General features: G+C 46.1%; 1 protein-coding gene across 1 annotated transcript in view; it reads right to left on the bottom strand.

Moving 5' to 3' along the window:
* Nucleotides 1-23837, bottom strand: part of TSEN54 (tRNA splicing endonuclease subunit 54) — a 199717-nt gene that overhangs the window by 89341 nt on the left and 86539 nt on the right. The window contains exon 8 of the mRNA XM_078654528.1: nucleotides 23085-23707. Within this exon, the coding sequence (XP_078510654.1) occupies nucleotides 23085-23707 (623 nt within the window). The remainder of the gene's footprint in view (nucleotides 1-23084; nucleotides 23708-23837) is intronic.

Below are 23837 nucleotides of genomic sequence, written 5' to 3'. Positions count from 1 at the left end.
CTCTCTCCACTACAGGCCTCACTGAAAGCAGCCTCCGCAAGCGAGTGAGCCTACCTCGCGTCTCTGGCAGCCGCCGCCATCTTGTGCCAGTCCTCCAGCGTAGCCCCACACTCCGGCAAAGCCTGTCAGAATCAGCAGGAGCGAGCCGCGATCACCACACAATTCCCACTGGGGTAAAGAAAGTGAGTTACCACCCCTGTCTTCAACCGGCTGTCTTGCGGGAGCCACCTGATCACAGCCCACAACTTGCTCCTCGCCCGCAGTGGTCGCCATCTTACGCATCCCCTCCGACTGGCTCCCGGACCTCGGCTCTGCCCAACGGGGGATTGGGCATTTCATCTCTGCGCACTCCCCAGCAGGTAAGGAGCACAGCGAGCCGGTTTGACAGTCAATGATGGCGCCTCGATGTCTGGGATTTTGGCGCAGTCCGGGAGCCGAGGTAAAGCACATCTACCAGCCATCTTGCCTGGCCACGCCCCCCATTGAAGGGGCTTTTGATGGTCATAGATCCAGTGATGCCTTCCTCATTCAGAATTTGCTGAGTAGAGAGTGATTGTAGGTAGTTTGAAGGTCATGCATAGTGTGGATAATGGGAATGTCCGATACCATAAGGTTGATGTTACCTGGCACTGCGTCAATACTCGGCACGGTGTTTGAGCTATTGCTGTGTTTGAAATATCTGATCAATTTCAATTTGCGAATAAAATTAAAAATGTCCAACCTGGTTCGACTGTAGTTGAAACTACTTATAGGGCAGAAAGTGAGGCCAAGCGAAAGTAGCTGTGATTCGGTCTTGCTCAGGTTGATTTTACTGAGGTTGATGACAGTGTTAGCACTTATGTCTGTTTCTTACGCCAATTGTTTCCTCTCCTGTTTGGATTCCCTACATTTTAGCCTATGTCGTCTTTTTTTGTTGTTGCGTCTGTCCTTGTTTCCTTGGTGCTTTTGGGCAGAGGGTCTGCCTGCGATCCAACCTTAAAAAATCAAGTTCCTCAGCAAGAGTGAAATTGCATGTAGCACCTTCGCTGTTGCCTGTGCGGCTCGCACCGTCAGCTGAGCTAGTCTCACTGTCAAGGGCTGAACTCATTTCAGATCCCGAAGCTGTGATTTCGGTCTTGGTGTGGCCATCAATACCCTGATTTGGAAGGTTATGGATGGTGACTTTCTGTTTTTTTACTGAGTCATATTTCTTTAAAAAGGTGAAAATCTGGCCTGTTTCGTAGTCTACCTTATCTCTTGCAAACTTAACCTCATAAGTGCTGCGCACGACCAACGGCCGACGGCACCACTACCTCCGTAGTGCTGCCGTCGGCCGTTGAACGTTCCAACTGCACCTGCGCAATGGAACGTCCAGCACTGGAGCTGGACGTTCCATCGCAGCTAAGGTGTTAAAGGCTTTTCTCGCTTTAATTATTTCCTTCAGTTTTTTAAGTCTCATAGTAATGTCCTCCTTTCCTTTCTTGATCAGGTCTTTAGGCTCTAATTTGTCCAGTGCTGGATTTCTTTGACAGTCGAGATGTGGTCAATTTCGTCATATTTTATGAGGATGAGGATTAGGCACAAGGAAGCATCCAAGGCACTCTACGCCCAATCTTTCAACATTTGGGGGTTAGGGATTTCATAGCTGGGGGCCAGCTTGATTCTTAGTCCTAGTTGGACCCGACCCACATCACAATATTTTTGCAGTGACTTCCCCTCCTACCATTTAGGTAGTTTAGTTTTCATTAATTTTTCAAGTGTTTTTAGTAAAGTTTTGTATTCACTGTTTGTAGCGCTCTGACTGAGACCACCCACTCTCTGCTGGCTGTGTACACTAGGTAGATTATCGAAGAGAGCATCCACTGCTGCCTGGCGCTCACGTAGCGCATCTATGGACATATTGTCTGAGATGGTAAACAATGTCTACTGATATAGTGGCAGGAAGAGAGTAACCTTACTCGCACTGCCTTGCCACTATCATACCTCTTCCAACCCGCCGCTTAATCTCCTGGAGCAGTCTTACCGCCAGATCAAGAAAAACTGCACGCGTCCTACAACTCACGTTACACCTCAGTCGTAGCTACTGGTCACTGGTTATGGATTATTGGCAGAGGGCGAAGACTCTTTGTGATTCCGTCCTGGAAAGTCCACAGTTTCAGCTGTAGAAGAGTTAAAATTGCCGAAATGCTTGAAGAGGGGGTCTGTGATGTGGAGGCAGCCGTCCTCCGCTGTAACATCAGAATCCTTCCAGATGAGTAGAGAGTGAAGGATTACGGCTCGGGAGACACCAGGTTGAGTGAAGAAGTAGATTTATTTAACGGACATGGTCCACATGATGCGTTTCGGCCACCGACCTGCGGCCTTGTTCACATAATGAGCTACATACAAAGGAAGAGCTTAAATAGGTTACAGGGTTGTAACACAAACATAATTAACAATTAGAGTGAACATAGGTGAGAGACTCTTTTTCTCAACCCCCAGTTACAAACAAGCATTAGCATAGCCAATAGGTCTTGCTTTTGGGATCTTATAAGTGTTTAGTTATCCAGCACAATATCCTTGATGCAACAACATCAACTGTTGCATGGCTAAACACTTATAAGGTCCCAAGGGAAGAAGTGATGAGAAAACTGTTGCAGCTGCTTGTTTCAGGAGACAGCCGTGAATGAGGGAAGAACTAATGCAGCGGTCTTAAAATACATCCATGTAACAAATAATGTGTGACAATAGATACGATGGAAAAGCTTAATAAATAGTTTAGTGATTAGAGCAAAAGACACAAACTTTGAGTTATATGTTGTAACTACACAGCACTCTAATGAGACCCCTGAAGAGGCTCCTTATGTGCTGTGTAGATTTTTACAACCTGAAGGACAAAGTGGAGGAGCAAATACAAAAGAGAAAGAATGGAAGAAGGAATGGCAGATGGAGCTCAAGTAGGAGAGTGAGTGAGAGAGAAGAGAGCGTGAGGAGAGAGAATGAAGGGGAGAGAGGGAGAGAGAAAGAAGGGGAGAGAGAGTGAATGAAAGGGAGGGAAAGAGAGAGAAGGGGGAGAGAGAATGAAGGGGGGAGAGAGAATGAAGGAGGGAGGAAGAGAGAGAGAGAGAGAGAGAATGAAGGAGACAGAGAATTAGAGAGAGAGGAAAGAAGTGATGTGAAAAAAGTTACAGCCAATGTTGCCTTGTCCTGTGGGAGAATACATTTTCTTTAAAAGCAAGAGACAAAGTGTGAGCAAAATAGAGTTAATAAGGCGGCAAATAAAAATATAAGACATATAGTGAGAAAAGGTAAAAGCAAACCACAGAGTGAATGATAAAAAAAAAAGCTAGAGAGAGCACGAGGGAAGAAGTGATGGGAAAACTGTCACAGTAAAAGCAAAACACAGAGTAAATGATAGTAGTGCACGAGTGAATAACTAATGCTGCTATTTTAAAGCACAAGCGTGATTGTCACAGTAAAAGCAAAACACAGAGTAAATGATAGCTGTGCACGAGTGAATAACTAATGCTGCTATTTTGAAGCACACGCGTGCTTGTCACAGTAAAAGCAAAACACACTGCTGGCACTGCAATCATGTGTTTGCTGGTCCGGGAGAGGTGCGTGCGCGCGCGGTCTGCTCTTTTTGGAAGCACATACTCATGCTTGTAGCACGCCCCAGCACGCCCCAGCACGCTCCCGCAAGGTGGATGCCGCCACAAGCACAAGTATGTGACTCCAAAAAGAGCAGAGCGACGGCTAAAGGTTCTCCTATGCAGCACATGCACGCTGCGTTGGCAAAACCTAACAAACTGCATAACAGATATCACGTAGATCATGGATAACATAAACAGACTACAAAACACCAAATGTGTAATTGTGGTGATGTCACTGTCGACCAAGATTGCGTCGATGTAAGGTAAAAATCTTAAGCTCTAAATACCAAGTAACTATATATTATATTATAATATAATACATATTATACACAACCCAAACAAGGAACCATATATGTGATCAAGGGCAGCTCCTGCCCGAAACGCGTCGTGCCAAAGAAAACCTGTAAAAAGGATAATAAACTTACCTGTGACACTCGCAATGCTGCGTGGTGGTCCGTGATTCCTGTGGTCAGAACCGATTCAAGCAGAGACCTGGTTATATATATATATATATATATATATATATTTATTGTCGCTCCAAGGTTGTCCACCTTTCAGTAGGGCACGAGCAGCAGCTTGATTCATGTGTAGGTGAGGACGGGGATCCACTTGTAGATGCCGCTCCGTAATGGATCTGCCCGACGCGTTTCGAGGCTCCATATGCTTCTCTTCAGGGGCTTTAACGGAAGCGGTGTGCACAACCGCTAACCCACTTCTCCATTTTCCATATAACACACCCACCAATGGGACTTGACTTGATTGTGTGCTTCCCGCACCACACTTCCCACAATACACAGTCTCATTTGAGCCTCCCATTGGTGGGTGTGTCATATGGAAAATGGAGAAGTGGGTTAGCGGTTGCGCACACCGCTTCCGTTAAAGCCCCTGAAGAGAAGCATATGGAGCTTCGAAACGCGTCGGGCAGATCCATTACGGAGCGGCATTTACAAGTGGATCCCCGTCCTCACCTACACATAAATCAAGCTGCTGCTCGTGTGCTACTCAAAGGTGGACAACCTTGGAGCGACAATTTATACGCGGCCGTCCAGCCGCGCAGTATGCACCACCCGTCATCTTTGGGGATCACGGAAGTGAAACAGCAGCCGTACACTGGATCGAGGACGGGCCCACTTGCGGGGTCCATACAGGACTTGATTGTGTGCTTCCCGCACCACACTTCCCACAATGCACAGTCTCATTTGAGTGGGTGTGTCATATGGAAAATGGAGAAGTGGGTTAACGGTTGCGCACACCGCTTCCGTTAAAGCCCCTTAAGAGAAGCATATGGAGCTTCGAAACGCGTCGGGCAGATCCATTACGGAGCGGCATCTACAAGTGGATCCCCGTCCTCACCTACACATGAATCAAGCTGCTGCTCGTGCCCTACTGAAAGGTGGACAACCTTGGAGCGACTATATAGATAGATATATATATATATATATATATATATACTGAAAAAAGCAAAGGTTGCAGCGAGGTTTATAGTTAGGAAATAGAATTAAAAAACCGCACTGAAACAAACCCAAAGGTTTAAGAACGTTATAGTTAGGTTTATATTTGACACACATAAAACCATCGAAATTCGGCAGTTCTAGGTATAGTCATGTCATGAAACTATAACTTGTGCCTCAAGGTAACTATAACCCGCAGCCCCACCATGCACAGTTTTCTCATCAATAATTTTCTACAAATGCTGCAGTGATATTATGAATGATGTAATAGAAGATGTCATGACTGATGTAATATGTGGGGTAATTCGCAGGGCATGGCACAGATTTCTATGGTTTTATGTGCAGAAAATTTGAACCTAATTATAATGTCCCTGCAACCTTTGTTTTTTTAGTGAACTTCAAAGGTTTTTATAATTCCATTACCTAACTAGAATGTCCCTGTAACCTTTGTTGTTTTCAGTAAATTTCTACGCCTCTGTAACCTTTGTTTTTTTTCCAGGGAATTCCTTTTTTTTTTTTTTTTAACATAAAGTAATATTTAATTACCATACGGTAAAGCAAAAGCTGCCGCACACGACCAAAGGCCACCAACCAGCGGGACCCCTCCCCAGGCCACTTTTGCCTCGGGGACCCCTTCCCACTTTTTAGGAAGTGAGGAACACAAGAATCCCCTTCCTAAGCCACTTTGAGCTCCGGGGACCACATCCCCCCGGGACCTAGCAACATAGTTCAGGGGAAGGGCGATTTCGGCCCCAGGGCCAGGCACCATATAAAATGGGGCTGAGGGGCATGCGTCCCCTCTTCTTGGGCCGATTTAGGACCCGGGGACCCCATTCCCCGTCGGCAGGCACATTTTGTTGGGGAAGGGGGCATGTGCCTCCTGATTCCGGGGACCTCATCTCCTGGTATCCATTTATGAGGGAGGATGCATTGTTCCCCCCCCCCGTCTGAGTATGGCCCTGGGGACCCCATCCTGCAGGGCCTGGCTGTGTTGCAAAAAAGGGGGGGGTGCTTGCCCCCCCCTTCCCCCGGGGCTCAGCCAACAAAGATGGGTGCCCTGGTACCCACCCAGGCCATCCTTCACACTATAGTTGGAGGCCCCAAGGCCCCAGCCATCTCAGCCAGCTCAGTACCTCCAGTGGGAGCCAGCATTGCTCCCGTCGACAGGGAGCAGCTAAATATTCTGCTCCCTGCGGGCAGGTGCAGCAATTGTTTCATCTTTATCCCTGCCAGCTTCAGAGTGGGCAGGGAACCAGATGAAAAGTCTGCTGCCAGCGGCCAGAAGCAGACTTGGTGTTTACTCCCGCTTGGCGGATGTTTTGAAATGTCTCCCGCCACCTGAGAGCAACACAGGTTTCCCTGCCCACTTTAGTGTGCTCCCCGAAACAAAGCCTGAGCCGCCCCTGGAGGATGGGGTCCCCAGTGCCATTAATGGCTTAGGGAGGGGGGCAGAGCGGCCCCCCTCCCCTTTGTAGCTGTGGCCAGTCCCTGGGGAAGGGGCTGAGTACACCCCTTTTTTCTCAGAATCTGTTTGAAGAATCATACCGAAAGGTCCAAACAGTGGCCGAAAGTGAGAAGCAAACTAGTATTTTTAATTCTGTGAAGATTAGTCAACTGGCGCCAGTTATTAGCAAAACAGAAATTGCTTTTTCCATAGAAACTAGGGCCTAACTATAACTACCTACTGATGACCTCTATATATATGACCCTTCCACCCCTTCTGAGCGTCTTTGGGCCCGAGGATCCCATCGCCAAAGGCCCTTTTTTTTTTCTTAATGGGGAGCTGATGGGGCCCCCTTCCCCAGCCATTATATGCCCCAGGGACCCCACAACAGGAGCCCTTTCCCACTACCCAATTATAAACCCTGAATGTAGCCTTACCGTTATCTGTCTGTATATGTATACACACTGAACTTATCAACCCTACCATGCATGGTAAAGCACATATACTTACCTGCGTGGTAATGGATGTATGATAAAGATATTGCTTAGTTAAGGCATCATTGTTAAGGTGGTTTCCAGCATCAGCTGCATCTAAAGAGCACCGTATGGTGGCATTAGAAATACATTTTCCCTCCTCTACTAATTCCCCCCTTTTCCTGTACTTGTCAGGGAGATTCTGCAGTAAGGCTTCCATCACCTCCCACTGGGTCCTATCATAGCATGACAAGAGGCCCACAGAATTGTGATGTACCAACATGTGGTGACACCAACTGCCACCCTTTTGCCAGCTGTGTTAATGTGTTTGCTCTCCTTGTCAGGAGGGGGAGAAGAGTTGCCTAGGGTTGAAGTTCGCTTACGTGCAGTGGAGACCGTCAAGGAGTCTGGGGAGCCGTGTCCTCTGATGTAGAAGGGGTCAGATGGAGAAGGTTTAAAAAAAAATCTCTAGCCTCTGTGTTTGCACACAGGATTTTAGTTGCTACTAAAGGCGTCTTGGGAGGTTTTGATCATGCCCTTTAGCTAGCACTGAAAGAAACTGGATTGAACACTGTGTCCTGGATTGTGTCTTGACCAGAAAGTCATTGTATTTCGGTGTCACATGCATGTTTACCTTATGGTAAAAAGCTGCACGCAGAGTAACTATTGTATGATGTGATGTTGTGTGGGGGTGGAGGGAAGACACCCTAACAGGGACAAGATCAAGGTCTGGGTCTCTCAGGGGTTCAACATCATAGTACTCCTATGGGTCATTTGTGGTATGTGGGCAAAGAGAGGGTTCAAAGTCTGCTGGTGGGAAATAGAGGCTAGGGTTGTCCATGTCTGAAAAACACTGCTGTGACCCCTGTGGGGACACTGGGGAGGAGAATGGGGAAGTAGCGCAGGTGGAGGAAAAGGCAGAGTTGATGTAGGAGGAAGTGGAGGGTGGTAGCCTTATCCTTGAGCTTTTTAGGTGTCACAGGAAAGTGGAAAGGCATCCGGGTGTGGAGTGTCTTTGAAGGTGAGCCTCCTCTTCTTAGGTAAAATCTGTATGGGGTAGGGGAGATCTTGTCGGTGTGGGGGGGGAATCGTGATCCGCCTTTGCCTTTCATTTAGATCCTGTTGAAACTTCTCAATAGTAGGACTCTTGGAATGTTCCGATCCGCCCGTGTGCAGCAGTGTCTGGCCCGATGCTGGGTTTGGTGTCCATAGTGAAAGAGGCACTCTTGTGGTTTGGCACCCTATGATGACCTTAGACTAGCATTTTAATTGACTTAAGTGTGTTATTTTACCCTAGCTTTAATATAGTACGGTCCGGCATATGCCTGCTTCTCTTCTTTCTTGTAATCTTGTTGTCTTCCAGGGAGCTGTCACGGAGTAGAATAGTCTTGTCAAGAATAGAAGGTGTGGAATGTGCATTTGAAAGCGTGAGAGGGAGAGAGAGTTGTGGAATGTATTTTTTGGTTTCGAAGTGCAGTGTTGTGAGCGGTGATGCACACGTGTGCTTGTGTTGTACATTGAGCGATAAAGTATGTGATGCTATAAGCAGTTGTGCAGAAATGTGTATTGTGTTGTACAGTTATGAGAATGAGTTCTTACTATTGGCTTTGACATGGCCTCATGTCATCTTGCTTCCTGGCTTTGCCTTGCTGCTCGCACGTAGCTGCAAAGTGGGGAGGGCATGTTTCTGCTCCTCACTTGTTTTTCGCTCTTCACTGGCCTGAGTGAACTGGATATTATCTGTAGAATGTGCAACTCTGCCTCGAAGTCAAAATATAGGAGCTTGGCCAGCCTTCGTCATGGCTTTGACGCAGACTGGTACAGCCAGCTCGGTTCTTTCTCATGAGAAGGGGGCGAGATTTTCTAGAAGCTTCGTCTTACGTTTAGTAATGGAATTTAAGATGGAAACCTTCGAGGGCCAGGTGGAAGTTCACCACAGAATAGATGTATTGCTGTGGAGGTGACCGAACTGGAGTCCTGATTGAACTCCTTCCTGGGCTGTTGACGGGCTTCTTGAGTTGGCAAGGATGGTGCAAATTCAATCGGTGAGGTGTTCCTAACCATTTTTGTATATATTTTCTACTCTTTGTCACTTGTATATACTGCATTTTATTATAATTGTACATTTTAGTCACTTGACATTTGGGAATCTGCATTTACTGATATATTTGGCCTACCGTTCTAAAATGTTGCATTATTAAACTTGTGTGTGTTATTTTAAATGCACCTGGATTTGTCTTCTTATCTCGCCCTATGGGGGGTGCTGGGTCTTTGCCTCACCTAAAGGGAGTGCTGCTCAAAGTGTATTATTTAAAGGGGCAGTGGTATATTTGCCTCCAAAGTGGGAGTGCAGGGTTTGAGTGTGTCCTTTTAGAGAAAAGCACATTAGTTACATCGTCAAAGGGGAGGAGGCACCAATGGTGCCTTCAGCTTCGAAAAGTGCATGGGCTCCTCAGTTCTGGGTTGTCTCCTCAGACTTCAAAGCCGCTGAGAGTCGAGACTCTTAGCTGGATCCCGCGTCGACTCAACAGAGCCAGTGTGGTGGCAGACCTGGAAGCTGTGGAAGTTTATGCATGTGGCTTGATGCCAGACCCCCTCGTAGCGGTGCTCAACCTCAGGATCCAGTCATTTGTGTTTCTAGTGAGCTTGGGTTTTAACTGTACTCCAGACTCTCTGTATGGACTTGGTACGAGGAAAAGTATTGACTGAGATGGAAGGAGCGCCTTTGCCCGCTTCTTCTTTTTCCTGCTCCTCCAGATTGGAAGAGCCAGAGCTGATTGTGGTAAATAAATAAATAATACCTCTCTTTTTGACTAGACATATATCATAACAGATAGCTCAATAAATAAGATTCAAGATTCGAGGTAGTAGGAGTTCTGCAGGTTTATTACAGCATAAGGACAGGACCAGGACAACCTGCATAGGAATAGGATGACAGGGTGACAGGGCCCAGCAGCTGCTGGGGCTGGATCTGGGATGAGCGCGCTGACTTTTAATAACAATACATGAGCATATATACATAACGCAAACACATAGCATTACATTGCAGTAGGCGTAGCAGTGGGTCGAGCAGAAGGCGTGACGCGTAGCAGTCGCGAAAGATAAGGGCGAAAGTAGGTGTAACTGGGCGTATACATAGACATGTGATGCAAACGTAACAGGATATGTCATGAATGGGGCGGAAACCATGGAGGGGGCTACCTGGGGAGCCGGGACCTCTAACCTGATGGTGCGCGCAAACTAGCAATGACGTATCACTAGGAGAAGCTGGGGGCTATGAACCCTGTGCTAGGAGCAGAGACTGAAGTCTGGAGGGTCGGAGCGACATGTACCTAAACCCTATCTAGTATCTGATGTTTAGGGAACATGTTGATATGAACTAGAAGTTAGGAGGGGAAAGGCTAACTTGATTCTAAGACTGGACCATGTATTATTCTACATGTAGTGCGTGATGAAGAATATTAAATGACCATTAAATGCAGTATTTCTCTAACGTGGAGACGTGAAGGCTAGACAATGACGGAAACTATTGATGCGATTCAGTAGCTTAGGAATGCAGAGAAGGAGGACTGAACTGATAACTGGAACTATAACATATTCTTGGCAGACTCAGAGACTGAGCCAGGCTGGGCCGGGCACTGCGAGGCAGGAAGTAAGTGAAGGGTCGGGGATACAGGTGGGGGCTGTATCCCTCCTCAGCGAGGCTTCAGGAGACAGGAGCTGAATCTGGTGTCCGGGCCCTTTTGAGGCCTAGAAACGGGGACTTTATAATGGAATAACGTGCACACTGAGAAACGTGGCAACGTAGCTTTACATAGGCCTGATATTCGTATTATTCACGAGGACTGGAAACTGGCATACTAGAGGGGGACACAACTGTAATTGCGTCATTAATCGGACATGGGGAGTACATATGCATATTTAATCATGCACACATAACATATGATGGATGACACGTAGGGACACAGAACATGGCAAAATTTACTTTTCCACATTCCCTCCTTGTCACTACGTTTCCATCAGGAAACATCAATATTCATGATACCATCTATCATTTCATACAGTATCATTTGTTCATTTCGAATTCTCTTAGAACGGGATTTAGAACGGGACTTGGGACTAGGAGTTATACTAGGAATACAGGATGTAGCACACATGCCGCAAATCGCAGGGCCACATTGTATACAGAGGCAGCAGCTGAATATGATCGCTACTGCTATACCTAGAAAGGACAATATTTTCCATCCCCATGCTGAAATTATATTCCAGAACCAACCGGACCATGTCCAGGTGCCTGGATTTTGGTGGATCAGATGGGCAATTTTATGGAGTCTGGTTATAGCTGAATAAACAGACGGCGCGTTATTTGGAATGAAAATGCAGCAACTAGATCCGATGACTCTACAGGCCCCGCCCCTATCGGCCAGTATGACGTCAAGGACGAGACGATTTTGCAAAACGACAAATCTCATAGCAGATTGCTCTTCGGTTAGGTTACCTAGAGCAGAGGCAGTCTCATTTATTACAGCTTCAAGGGTTCTGGTTAACCTACGGATTAGTTTACTATTCTGGATAGGTCCTATAAAGAAAAAGAAACCTCTATTGAAATCTGTATACTGTTCTAGAGCAGTTTCAGTATAATCGACAATTGGGGACTCCCTTCTATGTATAATGTGTACTAGATGTGTATTTCTATGATAATCAGGTGGGGCTAGGAAAACTGGTGGCAGTAGGAAGGCAATGTAACAGGTTCCCTCCCAATCGAGGGGCAGACGAATATATGCGGTTTGACCACAAATAAAATATGAATGACGTGAAGCTTTGAAAATAGATTTCCCACTGTCACTATACTTGACAACAGTAGTACAGTCACTATGTCCTACATGTATGGAACCATTATTTCGGACACATAATTCGCCTTTGACTGGTAGTACTGAAATAGCAGGTAAGTCTGGAGTAGTATCAGACTGAACATTCAAGACCATGAAATTCGACGAATAATTACCTAAATTATACACTTCATTTTCTAGATCTAACCCGGTTCTGTGGGGGAGACCTTGCTTGTCTGGGAAACATGTACTGTTAAGAAAAGACATATCTGTTGAGGATGACGTTAACGTGGACCATGCTCCACACGAACCATTATGTGAAAATGGATAAGGAAAAAGTGGCAGAACTCCCTTCGGTGTCTGGAAAGGGGGGAGTCGACCACACACCCAACAATTAGTGGCATTGCTGGTCTGGTGTGAGTAATGTAACATGCGGATAAATGAGTTATTACGCATAGCGAGGCGGTAGGACAGTTCATGAGGGGGCAGATCACTAAACGTGTGCTCTACTGTAGCATTAGCAGACTTATTTACATGTGAAACTGGGAAACATAGGTAAAATGCATAACTGGTGCAGGAAATCATAAGGCTGGAAAACAATATGAAACATAGAAAAACGATACATCGGATTGAGTTTTGACTAACTCTCTCACTATGGGGGTCTATTTTATACATGTCAGAAACAGTCTAACCGTTTCACCTAGGGGAGGACTTAGACAATCAAACTGACTGACTTATTTTACTAGACCGTAGTTTCTGTTTATACTCCTGCTGCGGAGTTTTCTCTAACAGGGGAGGGGTTGTAGCAATGTCTTTTGCGGGACAGTCCTTGAGAACAATATTCTGGCAATCCTTCAAATCCTGGGAAATGTTTTTCAAGACGGGTTTCAGTCCATTAAAAAGTTTGACATGAGAAAGGTGCACCCAGCCCTTGCGTCCTAACAAACTTCACGGCTGTACGGGTGGTGAGGAGGACCTGTCGGGGCTCTTTCCAACGAGGCTCCAGCGGACTTGATCTGTCAAAGTTGCGGACCATCACCATGGATCCTGGAACGATTTCATGCGGTGCCACCTCGGTATTGTCTGGAAATGCGGCGGCAACCTGTGAACGACATGAGTTGAGGGCAGACATCAAGGAAGCTAGGTAATCTGTCAGCATATTACTTGAAACATCGGTAATACTTCGGGGTCTAGGAGAACCCCACATATTAGGGGGGCGGCCGAATACGACCTCATACGGGGACAGACCTGATCTGGAATGTGCGACCATGCGCATGTAAAATAAAGCGACTGGCAGGGCTACTAGCCAGTCCACACCTTTTTCTTTACATATTTTGGCGACTCGGACTTTCAGAGTCTGGTTATGTCTCTCAACGAGACCGGCTGCTTCAGGATGGCGTACACAATGGAACTTCCACTGGTACCCTAACAAAAGGGAAACGTGCTTCATTAACTCTGAGGAGAATGGCTGGCCGTTATCAGAATATACGACTCTAGGGAGTCCATAACGAGGGAAGAACTCACGAACCAACTGCTTGGCAGTGGTCGCGGCTGTGTAATCTGGGACTGGATATGCTTCTGTCCACCTGGACAAAGCGCATACAACTACAAGGACATACTTGAAACCTCGACATCGCTCCATCTGAATATAATCCATCTGGAGGACTTCAAAAGGGTGGTCAGGGGGCTGGAAACCACCTTGTTCCACCGGGACACTTTTACCTGGATTAAACTGACAACATATCATACAGGTACGGACTTTCTGCTTAGCTGCAGCTCGTAAATGCTTGTTGAACCAAATGTTCTGGATACTGTCTAACATAGCTTTTTCCCCTAAATGTGCTGGACTATGTGCGGTATTAATAATGACTTGAACCATAGAGTCGGGGAGAAACCATGTGGCTCTACCCTTTGTTAACCATCCTTGATCTGTCTGGACCCCTCCTTGTTCGGACCATTTCTTGATTTCTTCAGGAGTAGCATGTAACTGGATATCTATGACATCTTGTGTAGGGTCCTTAACTGTCATACATGTAATCGGATCTGGAGTGTGTGTCATGTTAACTGGACTGTCTAGAGTCTGTGCTGTAAGCTTGGCTGTGCGATCTGCTAGATCATTACCTTGGGAAATAATATCAGTGACTTTCGTATGTGCTTTGCATTTCATGATAGCAATGGATGTCGGTAAATGTATTGCATCTAACAGAGCTTGAATAAGGAGGCCATGCTGAATCTTGGTTCCATGAGAAGTCATGAAACCTCTCTCCTGCCAGAGCACTCCGAAGTCGTGTACGACTCCGAATGCGTAGCGTGAATCTGTGTAAATATTAACTTTCAGGTTCTTGGCGTGTATGCAGGCTTGTGTCAGAGCAACTAGCTCTGCTGCTTGAGCGGACAGGGTATCAATACGGTGTGTTTCAATAACTTCAGTGTCAGTAGTCACTGCATACGCGGCGACTAGTTCTCCTGTACTTGTTCTTAGGCATGAACCATCCACATAAAGTGTCAGGTCGGGGTCTGGTAACGGAGTATCTGTCAGATCTTGTCTTGGCTTTGTCGTAATGTTAACTACTTCCACACAGTCATGTGGGTCAGGATTCGAAGTAACTGATGGTAACAGTGTAGCAGGATTTAAAATGTTGCAGCGTCTGATTTCTATGTGTGGCTGGAACAGTGTCAATTCATAACCTGTTAAACGTGCAATTGTCAAGTGCTGAGTTTGTGTTCGGTTCAGAAGAACTTCCACGGAATGTGGAACTTGTACTGTCAAGGAAGGTCCTAAGACTATGGAATCACTTTGTCTGATAGCTAGGGCTGTGGCTGCAACTGACTTAAGGCACGCAGGCAAAGCCTGGGCGACTGGATCTAATGTGCTCGAAAAATAAGCACAGGGCTTGTTTTGTCCTGCTTGATCTTGTGTGAGAACAGATAATGCTGTACCTTCACGTTCAGTAACGAAAAGTGTAAAAGGCTTACTGTAGTTCGGTGTCGCTAGAACTGGAGCTTGGCATAGGGCTTTCTTTAACTCATTGAAACTAAGTGTATGTTCAGATGTCCAAGGGAGGACAGTCGATACGGCTGCCTCCTGTGTCGTTAACTGTATCAGTGGCTTGGCTAGAAATGCATACTGGGGAATCCATTGTCTGCAGTAAGAAGTGAGGCCGATAAAAGCTCGTACCTCCTTCTGGGTCTTGGGCTGAGGAAGACTCGCTATTAACTGGATACGGTCTGGTGTCAACTGCCTACCCCTCTTGGACAGTAAGTGTCCTAAGTAGACCACTTGCTGGACACAGAATTGAAGCTTAGAAGGGGACACCTTGTGCCCCATCTCGGCTAGGAAATACAGAACCGTCAATGACGCTCGCTCGCAGTCACGTTCGGAACGGGCTGTGATCAGTAGATCATCGACATACTGGAGCAGGGCAGTGTCAGTTGGCATGTGAATGTTGTCTAGTTGTCTCTTAAGTGCTTGACTGTAAATACTAGGACTTTCTGTGAAACCTTGAGGAGCTCGTGTGAACATATAGCTCCTTCCATTTAAACAAAATCCGAAAAGGAACTGGCTGTCTGGATGAATAGGAACACTGAAAAATGCGTTCTTGAGGTCTATGACAGTGAAGAACGTGGCTTCGGAATCAATGGCTGTCAATAGGGAAGAGATGTCTGGGACAACTGGGTACTGCGGAATAATACATTTATTAAGCTCTCGTAGGTCAATCACTAATCGATATACTGGGGGTGCATTTGGATCAGTACGTTTCATGACTGGAATGATCGGAGAATTACATACATTGGAGTCAGTTTCTACAACTACTCCTTGAGCCATGAGCTCGTCAATAATTTTGGATAAGGCTGCTACAGCCTCAGGTGGCAATCTGTACTGTCTGATTCGTGGTAACACTACACCTGGCTTGAGAGTCACACGATAGGGTGTGATTTGCATGTAACCTACATCAGTTGGACCTTGCGCCCATAGATGCTGTGGAACATTAGACAGTCTCGAATCAAAATCTCGTAATACATAGTGACCCTTGAAGTCACGTAGGAACAATCGTATTCCCTCTGGGGAACAGCATATAACTGCACCCAACTCTTTCAGTGTCTTAATGCCTAATAGGTTTTCTGGACATGACTTAGTAAGTAACAGATCAGTAGTGCGGGACAATGGACCTACTTCTAGAGTAACTGGCTTTGAAATCTCATTTACGATAGGTTTTCCTGAAAATCCAAGGGAAACATTTCTTGAGCCTGAGAGCGGAGCCCCTGGAACTTCGGCGTGACTAATTGTGGTCCTACTTGCCCCTGTATCAATCAAAAACTTTCTGTCTTTCCCTAATACTTGACTGTGAACATAGGGACCTTCTTGATCTACAGGTATCTCGATGAGAGGCAAGCCTACCTCCCTCTCTAGGCTGTTTCATGAATACTGCTGGTACTCTGGATACTCAGACTGTGCATACTGGTACATCTGCGATGTAACATGCTGTGTTGCAGCGACAGGCTGCGGTGCGGTAACTGTCTGTTGTGCATTCTGTGGCTGAGGAGTCTGTGAAACTTGCTCTTGTCTAGGCGGACGTGGTCTTTCCTTAGTCTTACCAGTAGCTATGTTGTGTTTCAGAACTGCACACTCATTTATAAAATGACCTGGCTGTTTACAATAATTGCAGTTCCCTTTAACGGGAGCTGCAGGATGACTGGCTTGATTCGGACCCCTCTTCTGACTGTCTTGAGGAACAGATTGTGCAACTAGTACTTTCATTTTCGTGTCTTTCATACGTTTTCTCTCGTGTTCTTGCTCTTCCCTGATTCTATTCTGGTGGTACTGGAGCATCTGGAGCATCTGGGACGGGGTATTAGCTTGCCAGGTACTTTCGACTTTCAAAACTCGATTTTTAATTTGTGGGCTTGAATTCTCGACAAATTTAGTAACAAAAAGATGAGGGTATGACTCACTACTTGTCTTGAGGCCACTGTTGATACTAAAACATTTTTCAAATCTAGAATAAAAATCACTAATATCCTCATCTTGCTTCTGTTTACAGGCTGAGATTGCATCCCAGTCTTCTTTTCTAGTTGTCAATAATCTGGGTAGAACTTGTATTAATAATTCTGGTAATTCTTTACATTTCTCTCCTAGACCGGTACCTGGTACTCGTGCCTTGTCTTCAGCTTCTAGAACTGCCCAATCGATCTTTTTCTCTCCCACCTCCCATTCTTTTTCCTTTAGCTTTTCATACACCCCTGCGGGCAACAGGACCTTTAACATTTTAATTATATCTGGGTAAGTGTATTCTCCCATACGGAGCATGTCTTTTAATTCTCTATGGAACCCTGCTGGATCTTTGTCATGACAGGGAATTAATTTCTTCATTTCGAGGAGTTCCATCTTTGTAATCGGGGTGTAAACAAACACTCGTTGCATTTCACCGTCCTCTGTCTTAACTGGATGCACTTCTCGTAACGGGTTCTGTCTTTCCATGTAAAATGGTTTACTTTCTGGGGGTGAGACATGAACAAAATGCGGGTTCAAAAACGTTCTATATTTGTGGCGCTGTTCTAGAATGACACTAATTAAGTCGGTACCTAGACCTCTCCATCTATACTGGAGTAACTCGTTCAGGACATCGTGTAACGGACCTGGATCAGAGTGCTGACCCTCATACAGAGTAATGAGGTGCTGGATCATATACATACCCACCAGTCGTTGCTCGGCTGGGGGCATTTTCAGAAACATTTGTGCCACTATTTCGTCTGGAAAAGTGATAGAATCAGTAATCCATCGGACTGCTGATCGGGCTAGTTCTTGTTCATGCATGGTACTTAACTCACTGTAACCGATTCGTGATTTCAGAATGTGATCGGTAGCTTGGAACACTTGTTCTAGGGAACCTTGTTCTGGTGCTGAATGATGGAAAATTGGCTTGTGTTCTAGGCGTAAATGGCGATCTGGAAATCTAGATTTTCCTACATACGCTATTCTGGCGGTATTCTCGTCGCCTTCCTCTTCAGGATCAGAGTTACTTTCTTTCTCGCTTACTTGTGCTGCTTTACGTTGTTCGTGTATCTTTATTATTTCTCTACGGATTTTCTTGTACATACTCTCCATGGCACTAATGGTATTGTGCTTACCCTCGGCTATATTATCACTCCACTTTGTCAGGGTTTTCATTTCGGCCGGATCTTTAGACGGGTAATCTTGTTCTCTTATTAGACAGTTAATTAAAAACTTTAATATCATACGCTGGATCTCAGCTTTCCTTTGAGACATGGCATCACTAATACTTTCTGGATCATCCCCTGTACGGATGAAACGATATATTCTGTCTAGATCTTCTTTCATATTGGGTAGGGTGACTAGATACTCGGTCACCCTTCTTACGCGTACTGAATATAAAACCATATTATTCTCGCCTGGGACTGGGTCATAGGCACATTCGCCAAGGGCTTGCCTGATTTCTGCAACAGACTTATTACTCTTGGGAGTACGCTGTGATGCTTGAGCATGTAATTCGAGTGCTGATAAACGCTTGCGTGGCGGCGGGGTTTGAGGAGGACCTCCTCCTGCGGCCCCTAGACTAGAATCATCGACTGATATTCTTCGTGGTGGAGCGGGAAATTGAAATGCTGGCTGGACCGGGGGTACCGTAGCAGGTACTGCATGGGGTGCCCCGGTGTCTGGAGAAGCAGGATGTGCCTGATTTACTGGGACTGGCGGAGCGCGAACAGGATCTGCATATTCAGGGACTGTGTTGTCCAGATAGGACGAAATAAAAATATCAGCTGCGGTCGGTTTGTGACGTAGCTTGGTCGGAACTAGTGGTGGCGGGAAATTACTGGATGCCTCTGGGGTCGCTTTTGGCAAGCCCTCGGCAAGAAGAGGGTACATACCCTTAATAAGGGCATGCCTCTGTCTGTCTGACTGTTCGGCTTTGACTTGTTCACCTATCTCGATTAATTCTTTTTCTTGGGCTCGCTCTTGGGATTCTCTACTTAATTCTGATTTTCTGATTTCTTTTTCGGTTCTTTTATGAGCTTCTTTACGCCATAACTCGATGGCATCTTTCTGTGACTGTCTGGCTTTCTTTTTCCATAATGCTTCTTCTACTCGCATGATGCATTCGGCATCCCATGTACCCGATACGGGCCATCTATACTTTTCTTCTAACTGTTTGGTATACTCTACCCATAAATCTAGATACAATATGGCGCTTATGCCATGTTTCTGATACATAAAGTGACCTGGACTGTCCCTGGGCGGGACGGGAACTGCTGCTTCCAGCAGACCCTTTCTAGTTTTTAACTGACGTAACTTGGAAAATATGGGCATGACTGAACTGTAATCTGGACACAATACAATACACAATGAACACGATACTTATTCCCCATTCATACCACGACATTAAAATACATGAAAAACATTTAAAAATAACAGTTCGAACAGAATACTACCTGGAAATACTGAGAACAGAACACATAAATTTTCTCGAGAACAGAAACTGACTAGAACAGAAACTAGATGCACTGCTGAAACAGTACGAAACTTACCGGTCTCATAAAGAGACACGTCAGGACCCGCATCCACCGAAGTGGACACTTCGTTTGTGGGACTGTGTACCACCAACCCACAGACCAGAGTCAATTTAAATTGACCCTGTCTAGATACCACCCCAGTAACGGTACTCACCGGGCAGCAAGAACGGAAGGCCTCAGACTGGACTGGACTGCTACGACGACGGACGACGAACTTCGGACTTCGGACTTCAGTTACGGGTGGACCTCCGGATACCTCGGACCTTGGACTCTTGGCTTGGGCTCTGGTCGGGACTCGCCGCGTTCCTCCACCGTCTCGTCTGGATGCTGGACCGCCTCCTCCGTCTCCTCCGTGGGCCTGAGGGATACTTGAGCAGAAATATCTGCCACTGCGCAGAAGAGTTCCGTCACGACTGCAGAGGGTCAGGGGATCGGCGTGGCTTCACCGACGCGTGGGGAAAGGGCAAGTCCCTATTCGGGCGCCATTATGTGGTAAATAAATAAATAATACCTCTCTTTTTGACTAGACATATATCATAACAGATAGCTCAATAAATAAGAGTCAAGATTCGAGGTAGTAGGAGTTCTGCAGGTTTATTACAGCATAAGGACAGGACCAGGACAACCTGCATAGGAATAGGATGACAGGGTGACAGGGCCCAGCAGCTGCTGGGGCTGGATCTGGGATGAGCGCACTGACTTTTAATAACAATACATGAGCATATATACATAACGCAAACACATAGCATTACATTGCAGTAGGCGTAGCAGTGGGTCGAGCAGAAGGCGTGACGCGTAGCAGTCGCGAAAGATAAGGGCGAAAGTAGGTGTAACTGGGCGTATACATAGACATGTGATGCAAACGTAACAGGATATGTCATGAATGGGGCGGAAACCATGGAGGGGGCTACCTGGGGAGCCGGGACCTCTAACCTGATGGTGCGCGCAAACTAGCAATGACGTATCACTAGGAGAAGCTGGGGGCTATGAACTCTGTGCTAGGAGCAGAGACTGAAGTCTGGAGGGTCGGAGCGACATGTACCTAAACCCTATCTAGTATCTGATGTTTAGGGAACATGTTGATATGAACTAGAAGTTAGGAGGGGAAAGGCTAACTTGATTCTAAGACTGGACCATGTATTATTCTACATGTAGTGCGTGATGAAGAATATTAAATGACCATTAAATGCAGTATTTCTCTAACGTGGAGACGTGAAGGCTAGACAATGACGGAAACTATTGATGCGATTCAGTAGCTTAGGAATGCAGAGAAGGAGGACTGAACTGATAACTGGAACTATAACATATTCTTGGCAGACTCAGAGACTGAGCCAGGCTGGGCCGGGCACTGCGAGGCAGGAAGTAAGTGAAGGGTCGGGGATACAGGTGGGGGCTGTATCCCTCCTCAGCGAGGCTTCAGGAGACAGGAGCTGAATCTGGTGTCCGGGCCCTTTAGAGGCCTAGAAACGGGGACTTTATAATGGAATAACGTGCACACTGAGAAACGTGGCAACGTAGCTTTACATAGGCCTGATATTCGTATTATTCACGAGGACTGGAAACTGGCATACTAGAGGGGGACACAACTGTAATTGCGTCATTAATCGGACATGGGGAGTACATATGCATATTTAATCATGCACACATAACATATGATGGATGACACGTAGGGACACAGAACATGGCAAAATTTACTTTTCCACATGATAACCAATGCGCTGGGCTGATGAGCTCGACTGTCTGAAGACTAGGTGTCCACTTCACCGAAGAGGTCTGATGTGTGCTTCGACAATCAGAGCATTTTGGGGCGTGCCCAATGTCTGTCTCTCTAGTGACAGAGAGTCTTCTTACACTTGATGGCTAAACAGACGGTGCTACAGGTATTGTGATTTGGTGAGAAGCAGAGATTACAGACTTCGTGGAGGGTTGCACAGGGATATTTTGTATGACACTGAGGGCATTTCCTGAAGGGCGTTGGTTCCATCATCCTCTATGTCTCTTCATACTCCTTAACTAGTCTCAAGGAGAAATGGGAGGGAGACCTGGAAACTCCGATTCCTGAGGGAGATTGGGCAAAGATTCTGGAAACAACCCTGAGAGCGTCTAGAAATGCCAGATTTAAATTATTCAACTCCTACTTCCTCAACAAAGTTTATCTTACACCCGGCAGGGTGAATAGATTCTATAGCACTGATGGAACCGCGCGCTCTAGGTGAAGAGAAGTGGGTGCAGAAATGTAGCACATGGTTTGGACATGCCCTTCCCAGACAGACTATTGGAAGGAAGCACTCACTGGAGTTCATGAGATTACCATGCGGAATATTCCCTTCTCTCGTAGTCCGCTTACTGGTATCCATGCCCGACCAAACAAAGTTACCAACAGTTTCATTGATTTGACTGTAGGCCTTGCAAAACAATAGATTATGCTCAACTGGAAGGCAGTTAGAGAGCCCAAAATAGAGAACTGGCATAGAGAGGTGGTAAAATTTGCAGGCTTTGAGAGGGATGTACTGTTTAGAGAAGCGAATAGAGGTTGTGTGCCCTTTGATGGTCCGTGAACATGAGAGGCCCTGGTGGGATGGCTAAAAGAGCCAATTAGCTATCACCAGCAAGTTCCCCAGGGAGTGCTGCCCCACAGGAGAAGGAGGGGGCCGGTACTAACTGACCGAGATGCGAATGAGCATGACCTTGTGGGGATCACATGCCCAGGGTAAGAGGGGGCTAAGGCTAACATCAGGTTGCTTCTGGATCCTACATGTTGGACGATACTGACTGACACTGGCGCAGCTGGGATGGAGGAGTAGGGGTAATGTTGGGGTGTTTTATGTGTTAATTTGTTGCCACAAAAGCTAGGTGGATGTTCTCGGAATAATCCAAAGGTTTGTGTTCCCAGATTGGGAACTGCCTTGAAATATACATTGGAGATTGTTAAAAAATAAACTGTTGCAAAAAAAATAAAAAAGTTATGACCACTAGCATAAAGGTTCCAGGCTCCCATGGCAGGAGATGCGGATCAAAGTATTCTTGATTTTAAGTCTTTCCTACAGGTCCACCACCATGAGACTCGGCTAAGATGAGGATGGGCCACCCTGCCTGTGTGGAGCCATTTTCAAGAACAATTAAATTTTAGCAGTGATTTAGAAATTTTCCAGTGGCAGGCTGATGAGGAGTTTATACCCAACTACTACTGTTTTATGAGAGCGGACTGAGAAAGAAAGCTGGATAGTGCACATGTTAAGAGGGCTCCTTTTAATAATCCTAGGCAAACCACACTTTCATCCACTGATCTGCTCTACACATAGATGCCACAAATATAGATGAAGGCGGGACTAAAGAAAGAGTACTCTCCAGTGTTTACTTTACACAAATGTCAAATTGATTCTGCCAGAAGCAAGTCACAGAGTACCATATGATGATGCACATCGCAGACTCACTGAAGACATGTCTTTAATAAAACTAGCTTAAAATGCCCAACAATAGCACTAACACAACTTTCATACTAAGAACTCACACAGAAGCATTACAATTTTTAGAGGGACTCACTTATGATCTAATGCCCTTAAATAATAGAACACAGCCACGTTATTATCATTTAATCATGGGACATATGTACTTGCTTAAAAAATATAAGCTATGAAGGGTCACTGAGCAACGGGAACTGGACTAATTTAATATTCTCTCCGATGCAATTAAAGTGAGCAAATAAGGACACGTTCAAATCCTTTCAGTGTAATGGAGATCATTACCTGTTGATGGAGTCTGGTTGGGTTCTACCAGGGGTGTGACTGCTTGATTCCAAAGGTGGGGTGGCCGCTGCCTGGCTCCCTGCTGCGCCCTCCTCTTCAGAAGATCCTTGTACTCCCTCCAGCTGCGACAATGTTTCACTTCCACGTCTGCATTGATGCTGTTCTTGTAGCGGCTCTCCCACTCCATCTGCTCCTGCTCTCTCCTGGATATTCTCTCTCTAGTTTGGTTCAGTTTACTGCGCCAGCCAGACAAGTCCAGTTCCCGCCCAACAATGTTCTCTGGCAGGAGCACCACATCGGGCGGAGGAAGGTGGTTCTGCAAGCAGTCTGATCCAAGATTGGGAAATGTGATTTCTGTAAAATCCCATTTGGGACTGCAGATGACGTGTGTACCCTGTGTGGTGGTAGGTTCAGAAATGGGGCAGGAGCCTTCATCTGAAATGCACCCATTGGCTGCACCAGTGGGATTTTGGGTTGTTGATGTACTGTCGCTAGGCCATGGCTCATTGATGCTGTTTACTGCTGGTATTCTTTGGCTGACAGGTGCACTTTCAGACGTTCCCTCTTGGGCCCCCTCTCCACAAGGCACGTTTTCATCAATTTTTCCTTTTTTGTCTTGAGACCTGCAATGATACTTTTTTCACTCTCAAGCAATATTGAAGCAGATAGAAATAATATAAATGGGCAGAAGTTGTCAATGAAATACATGGCTTTGGGTACACAACTCTTCTCTTTCCACAGCACACAATAGAA

The sequence above is a fragment of the Lissotriton helveticus genome, chromosome 7, assembly GCF_964261635.1.
Source record: "Lissotriton helveticus chromosome 7, aLisHel1.1, whole genome shotgun sequence".
In the NCBI taxonomy this organism is placed as follows: domain Eukaryota; kingdom Metazoa; phylum Chordata; class Amphibia; order Caudata; family Salamandridae; genus Lissotriton; species Lissotriton helveticus.
This window is presented reverse-complemented; position numbering and strand designations above follow the sequence as displayed.